We start from the raw sequence: 16,108 nt of genomic DNA on the forward strand, positions 1-16,108 counted from the left end.
CGGCCAGAACACAAAGCTGGAAAACCCACCCGATTGACAAAAATCAACTCAAAATACTCCCACACAACAGAACCTCCTCTATTCCTCGCTGGCTCCAAATCTCTCAGTAGAATGATCAGTGGTTCGCTATCTGTCACCATCAAAACACTCCAAAAATCCCGCAAATGATTCGCTTCCTTATAAACCATTGAATCAGATACCGAAGCAGTTACGTTCTAAATGAAGCTTTCGACGTCACTGATCACGTGACTCTGGCCAAACGAATCAAGCTTCGACACAGTGCTTCTGAAGCAGTGTGTTAATTTTTTGACACACGCACCGGAGCTTCAGCTTCAAGCGGACCATCACTACTTGGAGCTCCCACCGACGTGGGATCATTGTGTGAGACTCCATGTTAGTCATCCTGTTGAGCTTAGTTAGTGTGTGTGTATGCCCGCGGTTATACGTGTCCTGACGGCTGCTTCTATTGTGTCCCCAGGAGAGGTGTGGAGTGCCAGACAGCAGCCAGCACGGGGAGTGCTGAGACACGGGAGCGGAGAGCACAAAGACACGGACTCGTCAGGGAAGACACGACACGGGAGTCTGGGGAAAATACGGGGATTTATTGTTGTTTTGTACCATACACTGTAAATAAACGCACTGTTCGCACACAGAGCACCACGCCTGGGTGCTCGTTCCCTACACCCCCCACGGTCTGCCAGCTAGACTGTGACAACAGGTTTGAAAAACTTTGTTTTAAAAGCGTGATTCTGATTTATCTGCTCAGATGTTCAGATATAAATGCATGTCCTTCCACACAGCTGCACTCTGTGGTACAGTTAAATCGTTTACATCCAGTCTTGCTTTGTATCATGAATCCAATTTTGCATCCAAATTATGAGAGAAACAGATCTAAGAGACATTGTGGTTGGTTTGGGGGCTCCAGACTAGACTGCTAGTGTAGCAACTTGGGCTTAAGTCACATCTGTATTTGCCTGTAGATCGATGGGAAAGACATTGGAAAATAGGGGCAGAATTTATGGTTGACTACGCACATTTGCTCGAGAAAAAAGAAAAAAAGAAAAAACTGATTCTTTGGGTAAAAGGTCACAATGTCAATGCATGATCAGATAGTTAGCAACAACAATCGGTTCATAACTACACAGAAAGTGATATTAAGGAAGATCGCAGTGCACAATTCCCTCAAAGATGAATGAACATCTGAGGGGTCATCAGTGCAAAAACCATTAGCACTGGTGTGAAGACGTGGAAAAACACAGTGATAAGGTCAGATGAGTCGTTCTTCCCTTATTCTTGACAAGCGAGCGCAGGTCTGAACCCTTGACCTCTACTGTGAGGAGATCTGGCGCCTTTGTTGTGCTGCGTGAGGCGTTTTTCTTAAAAGGGTTGTGTCCACTTGGCCCCTCAATCAATACAAAGCTGTTCAGAGCAACGGGAAAGGTCTTCCATTACAGTGCCCCCATCCATCATAGGGCATGAGGGGTCCTGAATGGACTAAGAGTATAAAAAATAAGATGTCCATCATGTTTTTCATCACAGTTAGTACATCACAAACCTCCTCTTCAATAAATCACGTTTCATGTTTATGTTAACACCAAGATCATGTCTTAAATTACAAAGATTAAATTGCTAAATGCTCTCTGTAAAGAGAACATTTATAGACCATATAGTTTCATATAGTGGAATAAAATGTACTCAAAGGGTACCTGGAGAGGAGTCAGAAAATTGCCTTTGAGCAGCAGAACATATGGGACCACATGAGACAGTGGAAAACAAACCTGATGCTTTATTTGGAGCTTCTTACTGTATGGCAGCCTCTGTTATGTGCTGTAAAAACAAATTGCAGCGCTTCAATTAAGAGCAGAGTTCTTTCAAACTAATCTCAATATCTGACCACTGTGAGGCTGTACGAACGGATGTCTCACCTCCAACAACTGAGAAAACTGATGACAACCTGTTAACCAGTTACATCATCATGCCATCCTTGAAAGCTTTTCTCTGTAAAGAAAGTGACAAATGCAAAAACACCAAAACACCTCAGCCTAACCAGTCCACTTCCCACAGTACAAAGAAAACATTCAAAGTGACGTTGTTGGCGCTGGGTGTTGATCGCCTCCAATAAAAGACGTGGTATTGATTATTGAGTGCATTCATCTCACTTTGCATGTGAGTTTAGGCTGTGAGTGAATGTGACGGACATGTAAGCGCTGAGCTTACTAACCAACAAAATGACTTTTTTGTCTTAATTTTTATTCAGCTGTATTTATGAGCGCTACAGCAAAATAACCGCTTACCGCTGTGTGTAATTACGAGATAAGTGGTATTACAGCTCCGTTAGGTTATAGCTTTATAAATGTCACTGTCTGCTGGCCTGTAGGTTAGAGCAGCAGTCCCCAACCCCCGGGCCTCGGACCAGTACCGGTCCGTGAGTCGTTTGGTACCGGGCCGCAAGAGTTGAGGCTCAGGTGTGAAATGTATGGTTTTCAAGGTTTTTATCGGTTTTCAGCGTTATTTTGTTATCGTTTTTATCATTAACTCGGTTTTCCTGGGTCTTTTCACGTGTGTTATGAATAAATCTTCTTTTTTTCGGTACCGGTACTAGTTTTATTTTGTTGTATTTATCCGCGACACCTTAAAGGCCGGTCCGTGAAAATATTGTCGGGCATAAACCGGTCCGTGGCACAAAAAAGGTTGGGGACCGCTGGGTTAGGGAACTCTGGCAACTGTTGTGCATTTCAACTCTGCCTGAACTAATAAGGCAAGATTAAATATTAAATCGTTGTGACTATTTGCACTAAAAATCTAACCCAGTGTTCAAGATAAGATGAATGATGCTGCTGCTGCACTGGCTTAAAAGTTGCTTTTAACCTTATGTTCTCTACATTCGCACTTTCATATCTCTCTTCCTCTTTGGGTTTCTACATCTCACATTACCTCTGCAGTGCAAAGCAAAGTGGGGCAATCAAATCATTTTTCATGGCAATTCATCCTTTGTGAAACTAACTTGAAGAACCACAGATTCCACCAGCAGGATTGCCAGAGATCTGACTAATAACCCTCGATTACCTGCCAACAAGCCACAACAAATTAATGGTTAATGTGTTGTGTTTTAGTGGGAATTGATGATATGCTTTCTAAGATTACAGTAACCAGCAGTATTAAAAGCAGTATTTTAGTCCTTAACCACCACTGTGACGACAAACCCAAAAGTGATTTGCCGATTTGTGTGATTGCTCGATTTTCTCTGAGGAGCCGATTTGCTGTGATGAAGAACACCTGGCCAAGTTTCAGCTCTGCCTGTCCATGGACCTCTCTTTGTGCTAAGTTTTGGAGTACAAATACTTTGTTGCTGTATAACTGAGAATTTTAAATATTTATTTTTACTTTTATTGTCACAGTATACGGCAGCACACCGTGTGAATGTGTGAAGAGGAGCCAAAATGCAGACACAAAGAACGTGGAAGAAAACTTGAATATTAACAAAAAGCAAGCCGTTTAATATGGCTGATAAAAAAGGTGCAAAAGGCAGAGGCACACAGGGAAGAACCTAACTAGAACTAAACTGGAAAAATGAAATGCTGAACAATAAAAACAAAGAACAAAACCTTGAACGTAAAAATATCCAGAGACAAAGACACAAAGTCACTCATCAGCAGCTCGTCTCTAAAGAAAGAAGAAGAAGAAGAAAATCAACACCACCGTCCAGCTGTCAGCACCTAATTGCACACGACATTTAACTTCCACAAGACCTCTTAATGCCCTGGTCACTGTGATATAGCTCAGAGCTCTCAAAGTTGGGTCACTTCTCTTCCAACAGATGAGCCCGTATTTGTATTTGTCAAGAAAATTAACAATTACGTTGTTTTGTTTTGATGGAGTGTGAAAATAGAGATGACAACTGAAGACCTGGGCATTGAAGGTGTTCCTCATTTTTCAGTATAACCTTAAGCATAATAACCATATTAAAAGCGGAATAGGTTACTCATAACTGATAGGAGAAGGTGACCGGTGAAGTTAAAGTTAAATTCATTTTCTGGAATTTTTTTTTTTTTCAATTCAATTCAATTCAGTTTTATTTATACAGCACATTTATACAACAACAGTTACCTCAGAGTGCTTTAAATTGTAAGGTAGACCCTACAAGAATACATGCAGAGAAAACCCAACAATCATATGACCCCCTGTGAGCAAGCACTTTGGCGACAGTGGGAAGGAAAAACTCCCTTTTAACAGGAAGAAACCTCCAGCAGAACCAGGCTCAGGGAGGGGCGGGGCCATCTGCTGCGACCGGCTGGGGTGAGAGAAGGAAGACAGGATAAAGACATGCTGTGGAAGAGAGACAGAGGTTAATAACAGGTATGATTCAATGCAGAGAGGTCTATTAACACACAATGAGTGAGAAAGGTGCCTGAAGAAGAAATACTCAATGCATCATGGGAATCCCCCAGCAGCCGACACCTATTGCAGCATAACTAAATAAAATAAAATGTGAATAAATTATCCAAAATCGAAAAAATGCAGAAAAATAACCATGGATCTCACTAGTTAACAAAGCTTATGTCACTAAGATTATATTTAGGCATAACATTATTTTATTAGTAAGTCCTACTCTTTACCTCAAGCAACCCTCCCTCGAGCTCACACTGGTCATGAGACCCCTTTCTAAAGATGTTCATAGATTTATACTTTAAAGCTCAACGTCATCCACAAAAATGTGCCCACATGTGAGTCAAATGATGCTGAACACAAAAAAGGAAAATCCAATCTGCAATTTATAAACCTGTGATCTATGAATTTCAAACCATCCTTAATTGACAGCACCTGCGCTACACGTGTCTATGTGAACGATTTCAGGAAGTTTAGTGTTGAGCAGAAATGGAGCGAAAGAAAAAGGGAAACGTTTTGGAAGACGATGTAGGTTTGCTTGGCCATTCTAGGCCTGCTGCAGAAGGAAGGGTTTAGTTATAGTGTCTCTGACTCCTCCAGTGACTGCCACTTTATTTCCTCATTCATACGGTCAATATCAAGGCACATTGGAGCTCATTCATCTTCAGAGGTTTATATCTACCCAGAGGAATCTTGGTTTGGAGAAAGCAATTTCAGTCTACCCCAGCTGTTAAGACCTTTTGATGCATTTTGTCACCTGAAAATGAACAGGAAAAAAGTATCCTGCCTCCTTGCTTTCCTTGAAGATTGAGAAATAAGTGCTCTTGGGGGCTTTTTGACAATAAAAAACTGGTATAATGAGCATGTTAGTATATCAGTATTTTAAAGGCTCCCCCTGGAATTTGCCACGTGATGTTTTAATGTGATGTCTTAATAAGATGAACCATACTCCTCCTTATCTGTAGTTTGCACCCTGGCTTTAGCTCAGCAGACTCATGTTAGTTTACTTGACTATTAAAACATTTCTAATATTTAAAAAGATGGTATTTTGTCCAATTACTTTTCATCCCCTGAAAACTGTTTACACAAAAGTATATTTAAAATACATTGTGGTTATGTACAGAGGCAAAATTACTTTGGTAATTTTAACCAGGTGTTCTTCATCACAGCAATTTTAAGCTATTAAATCTACTGTGCCAGTTTTTAATGGATCTCGTGCTACATATTATAGCAGTTCATGTTGTGTAATTTTACATTGCAGTCTTACTCTGAGTAAGCAAAAGTTAACTGTAGGGCCGGATCTACAGTGGGGCAAAGGGGGGGGGCAGCTGCCCCCTGCTCTAGAGCCTTGCCCCCTCAACTTTTATGTCTATTAGCCTAAAAGTGATAGCTGAAATTAGTCCCTTTTCTGTATTTGTTTTCTGTATTTATTTTTGTATTTATTTTGTATGTATTTGTGTTTATTTTGGGGAACTTTTTCTTATCTTGTTTACACAGAAACAATTATCTTTGTTCTACCAGAAGAAATAATGATACAATAAATATTTTGTTGACTCCATTTACATAAAGGGGATTTTCAGATACTTCACTGAAAACAACAAAGCAAAATTTGAGAACAGGATATTTTGTGTCTAATTGGTAAAAGGTTGAGTTTTTTTTTTTTACTTGTATATTTATTTATTTACTTTGTGGTCTCTGGCTAGCTCACTCCACTCTCACCTAACTCAACCTGAAGCTAACATAAACCTGTTTTCCCGTTTTGACATCTAACGCTCAGTGACACCACGGCACTGGAGACGCTGGATGATCCTCTCTTTACGCATCATCACCCTGACAACACACGCTGGCTGCAGGCACGAGGCTTCAGCCGGTACGCGTCTCAGCTTCATTCCTGAGGACAGATGCCTCTGACACCGGAGCGCAGCAGCAGCAGAGGCGCAGTCTGACTCTTCTCCGCTTCGTCGGGATCGCATGAGGATCACTTTTCTTTTATCTTGGTTACTGATCATTGTTTTCATGGATAAGTACACCTCTGCTTTATCACCGGCGCTGGACATCGGCACGGGCTGCTACCTGCTGGTCTTAAGTAAGTTGAAAATCGCACTTAAACTAGAAACAATGACAGTTTATGGTTTTTGAATGCTTCCCATCTCTGATCATCTTAATCCTGTCTGGGAATATACTCTTCAATAGCATTGACTTATTCTCCCGGCTTTGGAGACCTAAACTGAATTAAAAGAGCGTGATCTTTTTTTTATAATCCATTTTGCGCACATGAGTTCAAAGCAGCTTTCTGAGAAAATACTGGGAAAAAAATATAATCTCATGATACTGAAAATGCGTGCAGAACAGAATAAAGTCAGCGGACCGAAAATGTGACAGACGTTTTGCAAAGTCACAGGAGACCTAACGTTTTGCTTAAATCTGAAATCTCCCACACCCACCCTCCACACCGTCATTTAGAAGGTTAGAGTAAGTTTGTGTGGTGTGTAGTGTATTTGCATGAAATCTGTTTGGTACAGTCAGGTAAGGAGAACAGTGGTCTTAGGTTTCAGAGAATATATAATATAACTTTCAGAATAATCCTAAGTGACAGAAGTAAGTCTTCAACCTTGTATGCCGCCCTTTATATAAGATCTTAGATTCTGTGTTTACTAAAATAGTTTATTTAAAAGAAAAACTACAGCCTTCAGGATGGGGGTGGAGGAGGTTATTATTACTTATGTTTGGGATATTATATATCATTACAGTGACAGACATGGACGAGGCCGAGGTAAACACTACCATCATTCACTTATCATTACCTGCCTGTCACCAATGAACGGAGGTCAGAGAGGATGCTGCTCCTCAAGGTGCTCCAAATGCGTGCAGTGGCTGTGATGACAGAAAAAGGTGGAAGGAGGTCCTGGGGTGCAGGAGGGTTAGAAGAATTATGGAAACACAGCTGTGAGGCATTTCCTTGCTTTTTATTGAGAACTGATGCCAGGGGCCATATTTAAAATGAAAATTTGAAATGACGCCAGACAGAAACTGGGAAGAAAAAAATCTTACCAAAGGGGCACTTATCAGGTGAGAGACCAAAGGGGGTGTGGTCTGTCTGTGCATGTGCAGACTTAATGTGAGAATTCAGTGCAGGGATAATTCTGGTGTCCAGCCTGCTGGTAAAGACTTTAAAAACATAGAAATCTCCACAAAGCTACTGTGATCTCCTGATCAATAAGACGGACAGAAGCACAGAGACTCAGTCATCCTCCTGCTATTTCGCACAGTTTATCTGCCTGGAAATGCATCATTAAGCAGTAAGTCTACTGCACAACCAAAGATAGACTGATAGATTGAAATAATAGAGGGTGGAGAATAGCAGCCGAGGACAAAGACCACCGGCCCTTTCATCCACTGATGGCAGGATTTATGAAGCAAAGCAGCAGAGGTTCATAATCCAAATGTTTGAGGTTTGATGTATTGAATTGGTTCTTCTAATGGACAAAAACAGTTGGTGTAGTTGTTCTGTCTGGGAACCACATTCACCTCATACCTGCAGGTCATCCCTGCTGATCTTTCTGTTATCCAGCATGAGAAATGTGTGCCTTATTTTATTTTTGTGCTGCATTTTGCATTTAGAATCAAACATGATTTCAGAATGTAGCTGGCCTTTCATGTGTTTTTAGGTGGTGACGTGGTGGGATTGGGAGGACAGCAATGCTTTGCAATGCTTTGAGATAAAAACATAGATGAGCTGTAGTTTGTAGTCTGACAGATTGTGCTACAGGGAAGCTGGATAAATAATGCAAGCTAAGAGAAGTTAGAGAAAGATAAACCGTGCTGTGTTTTGATGCTGGATGATTAATACAAAGCCTGGTCTGATTTCATTTCTGTTCGGTTCTCTGCTGCCCACAGGGGGGGAAATACACTATATAGGGCTTAATCAATCACTTCCACTGAAATCAGTCCCGACACACTCGCTCTGCTTCTGGTTATGAGGCAAGTTTCTTCCCAGAAAATTTCACACAAATACAGACAAATTATATCCAGTGATTGAAGTCATAGTCACATCACAGGAACAGAAAAACAGCACATGTGTGCAGGGAGACGTCCATGTGTACACTCATAAAAGCTGCTAAAAGGCTAAGAAAAGTTTAGTAACAGTTTGAATTCCCCCCTAATAATGATAGAAGACCAAGTTAGCTACAGCTGCATTAAAGTAATCCGATTGACTTCCTATTCTAAACCATTCTACTCCAACTGTTTGTAGTACAGTCCCTTTATCCTGATGTTCCCACACAGTGTCTACACCCTTGACTTTGTGCAGAATGGCCAAAGATTAAAAAAAGAAAATTAATTCCCTTTGGATTCAAATTAGCCCTTGCATTGTTTAAAGCATGCCTGCTTAGAAACAAAAGGATCCTATGTTTATCTGTGAGGGTTAAACACTAAAGACCTTTACCGGGGCGAGGTCTACAGGGGACCCAAACAAAAGGATGACCATTTATTTGACTTGCACGAACAGTTAAGGATACTAAAAGAGTCAGAGATAACATCTGACGAGCAGCATGAGGAACAGGAGCATGAAACACCATGAACAAGACTACAGACACAGAGGGATGATTAAACAAGAGCAGAGGCAGATGCAGTTAAGGTGGGGCAAACAATCACAACGACGGGACCACAAAGAGATTTTCTCATTTCTGTAATTTGCACCTCCTTGTTCCCTCTGTCCTCCGTTTTTTTTCCTGTGACCTGGATGTCAGTCTTATTATTCCACATTGAAGGATGTTTTAGTTCCTCAGTCTGTTCAGTCTGGTGGGCAAATGGTTGCCAAGGAAGCTATAGTCAAAGATCCACAGGTGTATCCTTTGCAGATGTGCTTTTACATTTTTTAAAAATCTTTTTACAATTTTTACAAACAAAAAGCGACAGTGCAGTGGGAGAAAGACTCTTAGAACTACCCATCCTTTCTATTAATGTTGTAGCTTAACTCAAATAAAATCATCAAACTTTGTACCCTTGAAAAAAAAAGGAGCTGCGTCTTTACATTGTCCCATGTTGTGACCTTTAAGCAAAAGTCACCCTAAATATAAAACACGCTGTTACTTCTTCTCCTACGTGTCGATGCTGTACCAGTAGACCATTATTAAACCATGTATGGATTAGGATGAAAACAGCCTCTTCATCTGTCTGTCTAAATCTAACAGTAAGGGCTGTCATACCACTATATAATTGACCCCTTTTCATTTACCCCTGTGTGTATCCATAGATCACAAATGCTGCTGCAGTTGGATCTCTACAGGTCTTTCTCACATCCAGTCTGTCCAGGAGGGACACATGTTTTCAAACCTACTGCTTCTTCTTTTGTCTGCTTCCTTTAGGGGTCACCACACTGGATTATCTGCCTCCACCTCACCCCTTCCTCTCTGTCACATCACCATTCTGCATGTATTCCTTCACTACATCCATGAATCTCTGTGCAGTCTTCCTCTTTTCCTTCAGTTTGGCAGCTCCATGCTCAGCATCCGTTGTCCATTATATCCATGTGCTTCATCTGCATGTGTCCAAACCTTCTCCATATTGAAAGAAGACAGTGCACCATGCAGCTTCAACAACTCTTTCTCATGTCTTTATTGTATGGCTCATTAATCCTTCTGTAGCTCCTACAGCTTTGCACGTCCTCCTTGTTCATAAAAACTGGAATCAGTGTTAAACAACCTGGTCCACTGTGCTTTCTCCTAGACATCTCCATAGCTCCACAGGACCAACCAGCTTTCCACTTTTCATCCTCTTCATAGCTGCCCTCACTTCCTCATTACTAATCCTCTGCAGTTACTGAATCAGGAAGTGCAGAGGATTAGTCAGGAGGAAGTGAGGGCTCCTCTCATTTTCTTCATTCATCAGCTCCTTAAAGTACTCCTTCCTCTATCTTTAACCCTGGAGAAACCATGGGGTCAAATTTGACCCCATGGTTTCCCTAGTAAACCAATGGGGTCGGATCTGACCCCATGGGTTCTCCAGGGTTAAGCACCCTAACCTCCTGCACGTCCTTTCCAGTTCAATCTCTTGCTAGCCAATTGATACAAATCTTTTTTTCCTTTCTTAGTGTCCACATACAACGCACTTAAAGTCCGTTCCTTTGCCACCCCTCTCTTTGCTGTGTGCATAGCCTCCCAGTACTCCTGTATACTTTTTGCATCTCCCTGACTGTCCCATTTTTTCTTTGCTAACCTGTTCCTTTGAATACTTTCCTGCACAGCCTCGTTCCACCACCAAGTCTTCTTCCTTCTGCTCAGAGGATACACAAAACACCTTCTTGGCAGTTTCTCTCACCACTTCAGTTGTACTGTCCCAGCCATCTGTTATCTCTTACCTACCACCCAACTACTCTGTGTAACATTTTACCTTCTTTAACCTCCTCCATTTAATTCACTCACTTCCTCTCCTTCCAGAGTCGTCCTACAGACTACTGTCCATCTGCCGAGCTACATTCTTCCCTCACACCAGCTTGCAGTCTCTTTTCTCTTTCACATTACACTTTCTCCAGGATTTAGTCCAGCTGCCTCCACTCTTACACATCACCCTATGTTCCTCCCTCTTCTTGAAGCATGTGTTCACCACAGAAAAAAATCCACCACCGTCTGTTGAGGAGAGAAATCCTTCTGCCTCTGTCTTCTTAAACCATCACCACCCTCTCCCCCTGGCGACACTCTCTACCACTTCATCCAAGTTAGTGTAGAATTCCTCTTTCTCATGTAACTAGCATCTAACTTGTGGGGCATATGCACATTCATCGTCACCTATACAATTTTCAGCTTCAAACTCATGATCCTGTCTGACTTTTTATTCCCCTCCACAACATTATGCATGCACTCTTCTTCTAACCATCAACCAAATCCATAAAGCAAGTGGTAAAACAGAATTTTCCCTGGGCTTGATCACCGATGTGGTGGGTGGAATTAATGTGACTGTGTGTCTGTATTTCATAACCCTTCCCTCATTTGTATTATAACTGGTTATAATGTGGGTTTTCTAAACATAACTCCTCCAGCCATTAATTCAATCATGAGATAGTGGGTGTGTAGCTAAGACAAACTCTATTTGCAGACATATGGGATGATGTTACATGTCGCCATTGATTCTTTTTTGTTTGCAGAGAGCAGTTAAAGCCACTTGAAAGTAATTTGCAGTGAGCTGGAAGTTGATCGGGTCACTGGGCTTTGAGCTTAAAAAGTCCCAAAGGAGATCTTACATAAAATCAAGAGTTCCTGTGTAGGGAGACTGTCAGAGAATCTCCCTTCACGACGAAGGAGTCTGTCTTAGTGCTGGATATACACAGAAGTGCATTTATGCTGTTAGTTTTGTCATCTGTTTGTTTCATTAAGATTTCTGTAAATAGAGAATGGAAAAAAATCAATGTGTGGTCAAAAGATACCCAAAAAAGAAAATTCCTTCCTTTAAAACAGTACATTGTAACGTTTTCCTACTGATGGATTTATTTATTTATTTATTTTAAACTGTGCTGCAGATGTGATTTTGCAGCAATTATTTTACAGAAGATAATAAATAAATATAGAGGAGTAAAAAGTGACGTATTTATCTCTGAATTGTGGTCTAAGCCTATAAACTAGTAATAAAAAAGCACCTCACACAAACCTTGAAGCTGCACTTAGGTGCTCGCCTGACTTTTACCTTCCATTATAAAAGAAAAGGTCAAATCATTTTGTAATGGGCTGTGAGGCTGTTTAAAAAGATTAGCATTGTGTGTCATTTGCAGGCAGCCAGTGGGTAAAGCTGTCCTTCTTCCTTAGTTAAACCTCTACCGTGGATTCAATAAACGATGTAACGACCGTGTGGTCGCACTCCTCTCCAGAGAAACAAATCCAACATCCATCCAGAGTCTTGTGTTTTTACACAGATCAGGATCATTGTTAATGCACTGTGTGTTTAACCTGTGTGTCAGTGTATGTGCTTATATGCACTTCTTCAAACACAGGGGAACAGTAATGTGGACCTCACACGTACCGCAATCAAGGCCAGTGAATGCTGATTATTGTTGTTGTTAAATCATCTAACAGCTAAAGGACAAATTTGACATAATTTAACACACGATTAATATGCATCCAAAGGCATCAACCACTTTAAACACCTTTGCAGACGGCATGTGTGTTTGTGTAGCTAGACTTCTATTCATTATATCATCTTCTCCTCTTCCTCTGTATCCCAGCTGTGCTCTCCATTGTGGGAAACCTGCAAGTCCTTATCGTGGCATTCAAAAGGTCGTCCAGGATGAAACCGCCGGAGCTGCTGAGTGTGAATCTAGCCATGACAGACCTGGGAGCAGCTGTCACCATGTACCCTCTAGCTGTGGCGTCTGCCTGGAGCCATCGCTGGCTTGGGGGAGATGTTTCCTGTGTCTATTATGGCCTGGCAGGATTCTTCTTTGGCATGGCCAGCATCATGAACCTCACCATCTTGGCTGTTGTGCGCTTGATTGTGTCCCTCAACCTGCAGTCACCTAGTAAGTAATTCAGGGCTGACAAAAATACTGTTTCCAAAGATGCTCTTCCCACATCTGCCTCTTTTCATGTATGCATAGAACCGGCAGAGAGGTCACAGACAAGAGCCATGCTGTCAAATATAAAAGAGAATTAATGGAAATAAAAATCTTCTTACCTTTGTATTACATACCATCCGCAATGTTTTCTAATTGTTTGAAGGTAGAAACATCTCGCTCACGTCCATATGTTTAAACCTGTTTTCAGTGTAACTGTGTAACAGAGTTTTTGCGTTTTAACATAAAGGCAACTGTTTTTGTGTTTCGGTGTTTAATAAATAAAACTAAATTATTTCTATGCATGTGATATGTGATTTAAGAAATATAGGATCTTATCTAAGCTCTGCCATTTAACTGCATATAAGAAGGAGAAAGCAACTGTTCTCTTTATTTCTCACTGCAGGGGAGAAAATCAGTTGGAAGAAGGTGAAGATGCTGTGCCTGTGGTCCTGGCTGTATGCTTTGATCTGGGCTCTGTTTCCCATAGTGGGCTGGGGTCGATACGGCCCAGAACCCTTTGGCCTGTCCTGCTCACTTGCCTGGGGCCAGATGAAATATGAGGGATTCTCTTTTGTTATCTCCCTGTTCTTCTTCAACCTGGTCATGCCTACTGTCATCATCCTCTGCTGCTACTTTGGCATCGCCATCAAACTCTATTTCACCTACAAAAAGTCGATGCACAACAGCCACAGAATCCCCAACATCGTCAAGCTCCATCGGAGGCTGTTACTAGTGAGTCGCTCTTTACTGAAGATTATAAAGATCTGAAACTGTAGTTTGCTTTAAAGGGTTAAAATTCTGAAAATTGTTGAATATTTGATCATCGAGAGAGACGGTTCATCCAGTCAGCACTATACCCTGTGGTTTGGTCAACCAATGGCTTGATGTTAGTTAAGTTCCCTCCTATTCCTTTCTCAGAATCAGTTCATTTTAATTTTTTTAGGACTGAAAAGCACATTTAACCTCGTTGTTGAAAACTTTAAGCCAATCCATTTTACACCCACAAGTGTCACAATCTGGAGCCAAATGTAAGCATACCTTCTGTCTATGGTTTAATTAAGAGGCACTAAAAAAGAACTGGTCCTTATCAGGTTTTAAAATTAGGTAAACCATATGACATATTACACCATGTCATTATTTATTGAACAAAACCTAAGCAACAGTGCAGAAGCAGTGTGTCAAAAAATTAGGAAAACCCCATCGCCTCTGTCAGTGTGCCCCTGAGCGGCTGTGGCTACAATGTAGCTGCCATCACAAGTGTATGAATGTGTGTGTGAATGGGTGGATGACTGGATGTGTAAAGCGCTTTGGGGTCCTTAGGGACTAGAAAAGCACTATACAAATACAGGCCATTTACCATTGATGTTGAAGCACCTTAAGCAGCAATTACATCAAATGGTTTTCTGTATGACTTTTTCAGTCTATCACAATGCTGAGGAGGAATTTGCCTCACTCTTCTTTCAGTTCAGTGAGGTTTGCAGGTATTTGTTTATGCACAGCTCCTTTAAGGTTAAACCACAGAATTTAATTTGGGTTGAGGTCTGAGTTTTGACTGGACACCTTGACACCATCGCTACACCTTGATATGTGTGCCTTCGGCCATTCTTTTGGAGATTTGCTGCCGTGTTTGGGATCACTGTCCTGTTGCACGACTCATTTTCCATCAGGCAAATGGCCTCAACCTTGACTCTAGAGCACTTTGGTATACAGGTACTTCATGCTTAACTCGGTGACTGCAAGGTGTCCAAGTCCTGTGGCAAGAAAATGAATCCAAATCATGAACCTGCCACCACCGTGCTTGACAGTTTTTCACACACGGCTTCTGCATTTAGGCTTAGTTTTTATTAAGTAATGCCATGATGTGATGTGTTGCTGTTTACCTGAAGTTGTTATTTACCTCATTTTAAGACTTTCTAAGAACCAGATCATTCTTATTATGTCCCAATATGTAAAACCTGAGAATTGATAGGGTTTTTTTTCTAACCATAACTAAATCAGTGACGCTCCCAATCATAATCCAATGAAATTCTTGCCTTGTCTTTGTTTTCATCGACTTTGAGAGTTTTTTGCTGACTTTATCTTCCTGTTTTATTTCAGATTGCTGTTTTGATCAGTATAGGCTTTATATGCTGTTGGACACCCTACGGTTTGGTAAGCCTGTGGTCCATTTTCCATGACAGCAGCACCATCCCACCTGAAGTCAGCCTGCTGCCGTGCATGTTTGCAAAGAGCTCTACTGTTTACAACCCTGTGATCTACTACTTCTTCAGCCAAAGCTTCAAAAGGGAGGTCAATCAGCTGTCGTGGCTGTGTTTATGTTGTAAGCCGTGCAAAGTCTCCAACACGATCAGTGACAACAATATTTACATGGTTAGTGCTAGCATCAAGCCCAAAGAACAACCACGATCTACCTTGCAGGAGATCACAGAATCCAAGTCAGTGACTTTGGGTTGAAAGACTGGTTTGTTTTTTGGAGCACACTTGAGAACAAAGACTGAAAATAATGTGTTATCAAGACAGACAGAAGTTTTTTTTTGTTTGTTTCTTTCCAAACGGTGTGTGGTATTATACCACAGCAGGGTAATACTTGGCCCTTTTCTGACTGGCCATGACATGTGGGAGGATGTGTTTGCACAATGTATTAAATGCTGTGAATGTGGAGCCAACAAAAGCTGTAATATAGAGTCAAATTTGTGCTTACAGTTGGTGAAACCCTGCTATGAGAGACGTTTCAGAGACAGAGCTGCTGAGCACACCCGTGCCCTTGAAGAACTCACCACAGTAAACATCTTTTTGTTATTTACTACATATACACACAAACACAATGAGATGTGAAAGAGGCAGAGGAGTGAGAAGACAATCAACTGCGACATATACTCAAACTGTGCAAATGTGCACTCTGCAGCAATGTAGGTTTTGAACAATCAAAACTTAGGGCCACTCTTTTTATTGTTGTCACCACATTTTACTGCAGTGTTTCCCACAGGCTGTTACCAGTGGGAATGCATTATTATAGGGGAAGGTTGTTTTCCATCCAGTTTATAGATATAAAAGCCAAATGCCCAATGCTACAAACTTTCAATAGATGCTACACTTTCCCAGTGTTTCCAAATACTCGGCACATTTCAGCCTGATGTTCCCTTTTAACTTTTAACCAAGAATAGCTGATCCCTATTTTAC

The 16,108-nt window shown here is 41.3% G+C and overlaps 1 protein-coding gene across 1 annotated transcript; it reads left to right on the plus strand.

The window, feature by feature from the left end:
• Positions 1-6,357: 6,357 nt before the first annotated feature.
• Positions 6,358-15,382, plus strand: opn8b (opsin 8, group member b; the record flags this gene model as incomplete). Its single annotated transcript, XM_080883036.1, has 4 exons — positions 6,358-6,472; positions 12,599-12,892; positions 13,332-13,660; positions 15,026-15,382. The coding sequence occupies 4 exons, from the start codon at positions 6,358-6,360 to the stop codon at positions 15,380-15,382; spliced, it is 1,095 nt and encodes a 364-aa protein (XP_080739162.1).
• Between the last annotated feature and the right edge of the window lie 726 nt (positions 15,383-16,108).

This window comes from Rhamphochromis sp. 'chilingali' (genome assembly GCF_963969265.1).
Source record: "Rhamphochromis sp. 'chilingali' genome assembly, chromosome: 5".
NCBI classification, from domain to species: Eukaryota; Metazoa; Chordata; class Actinopteri; order Cichliformes; family Cichlidae; genus Rhamphochromis; species Rhamphochromis sp. 'chilingali'.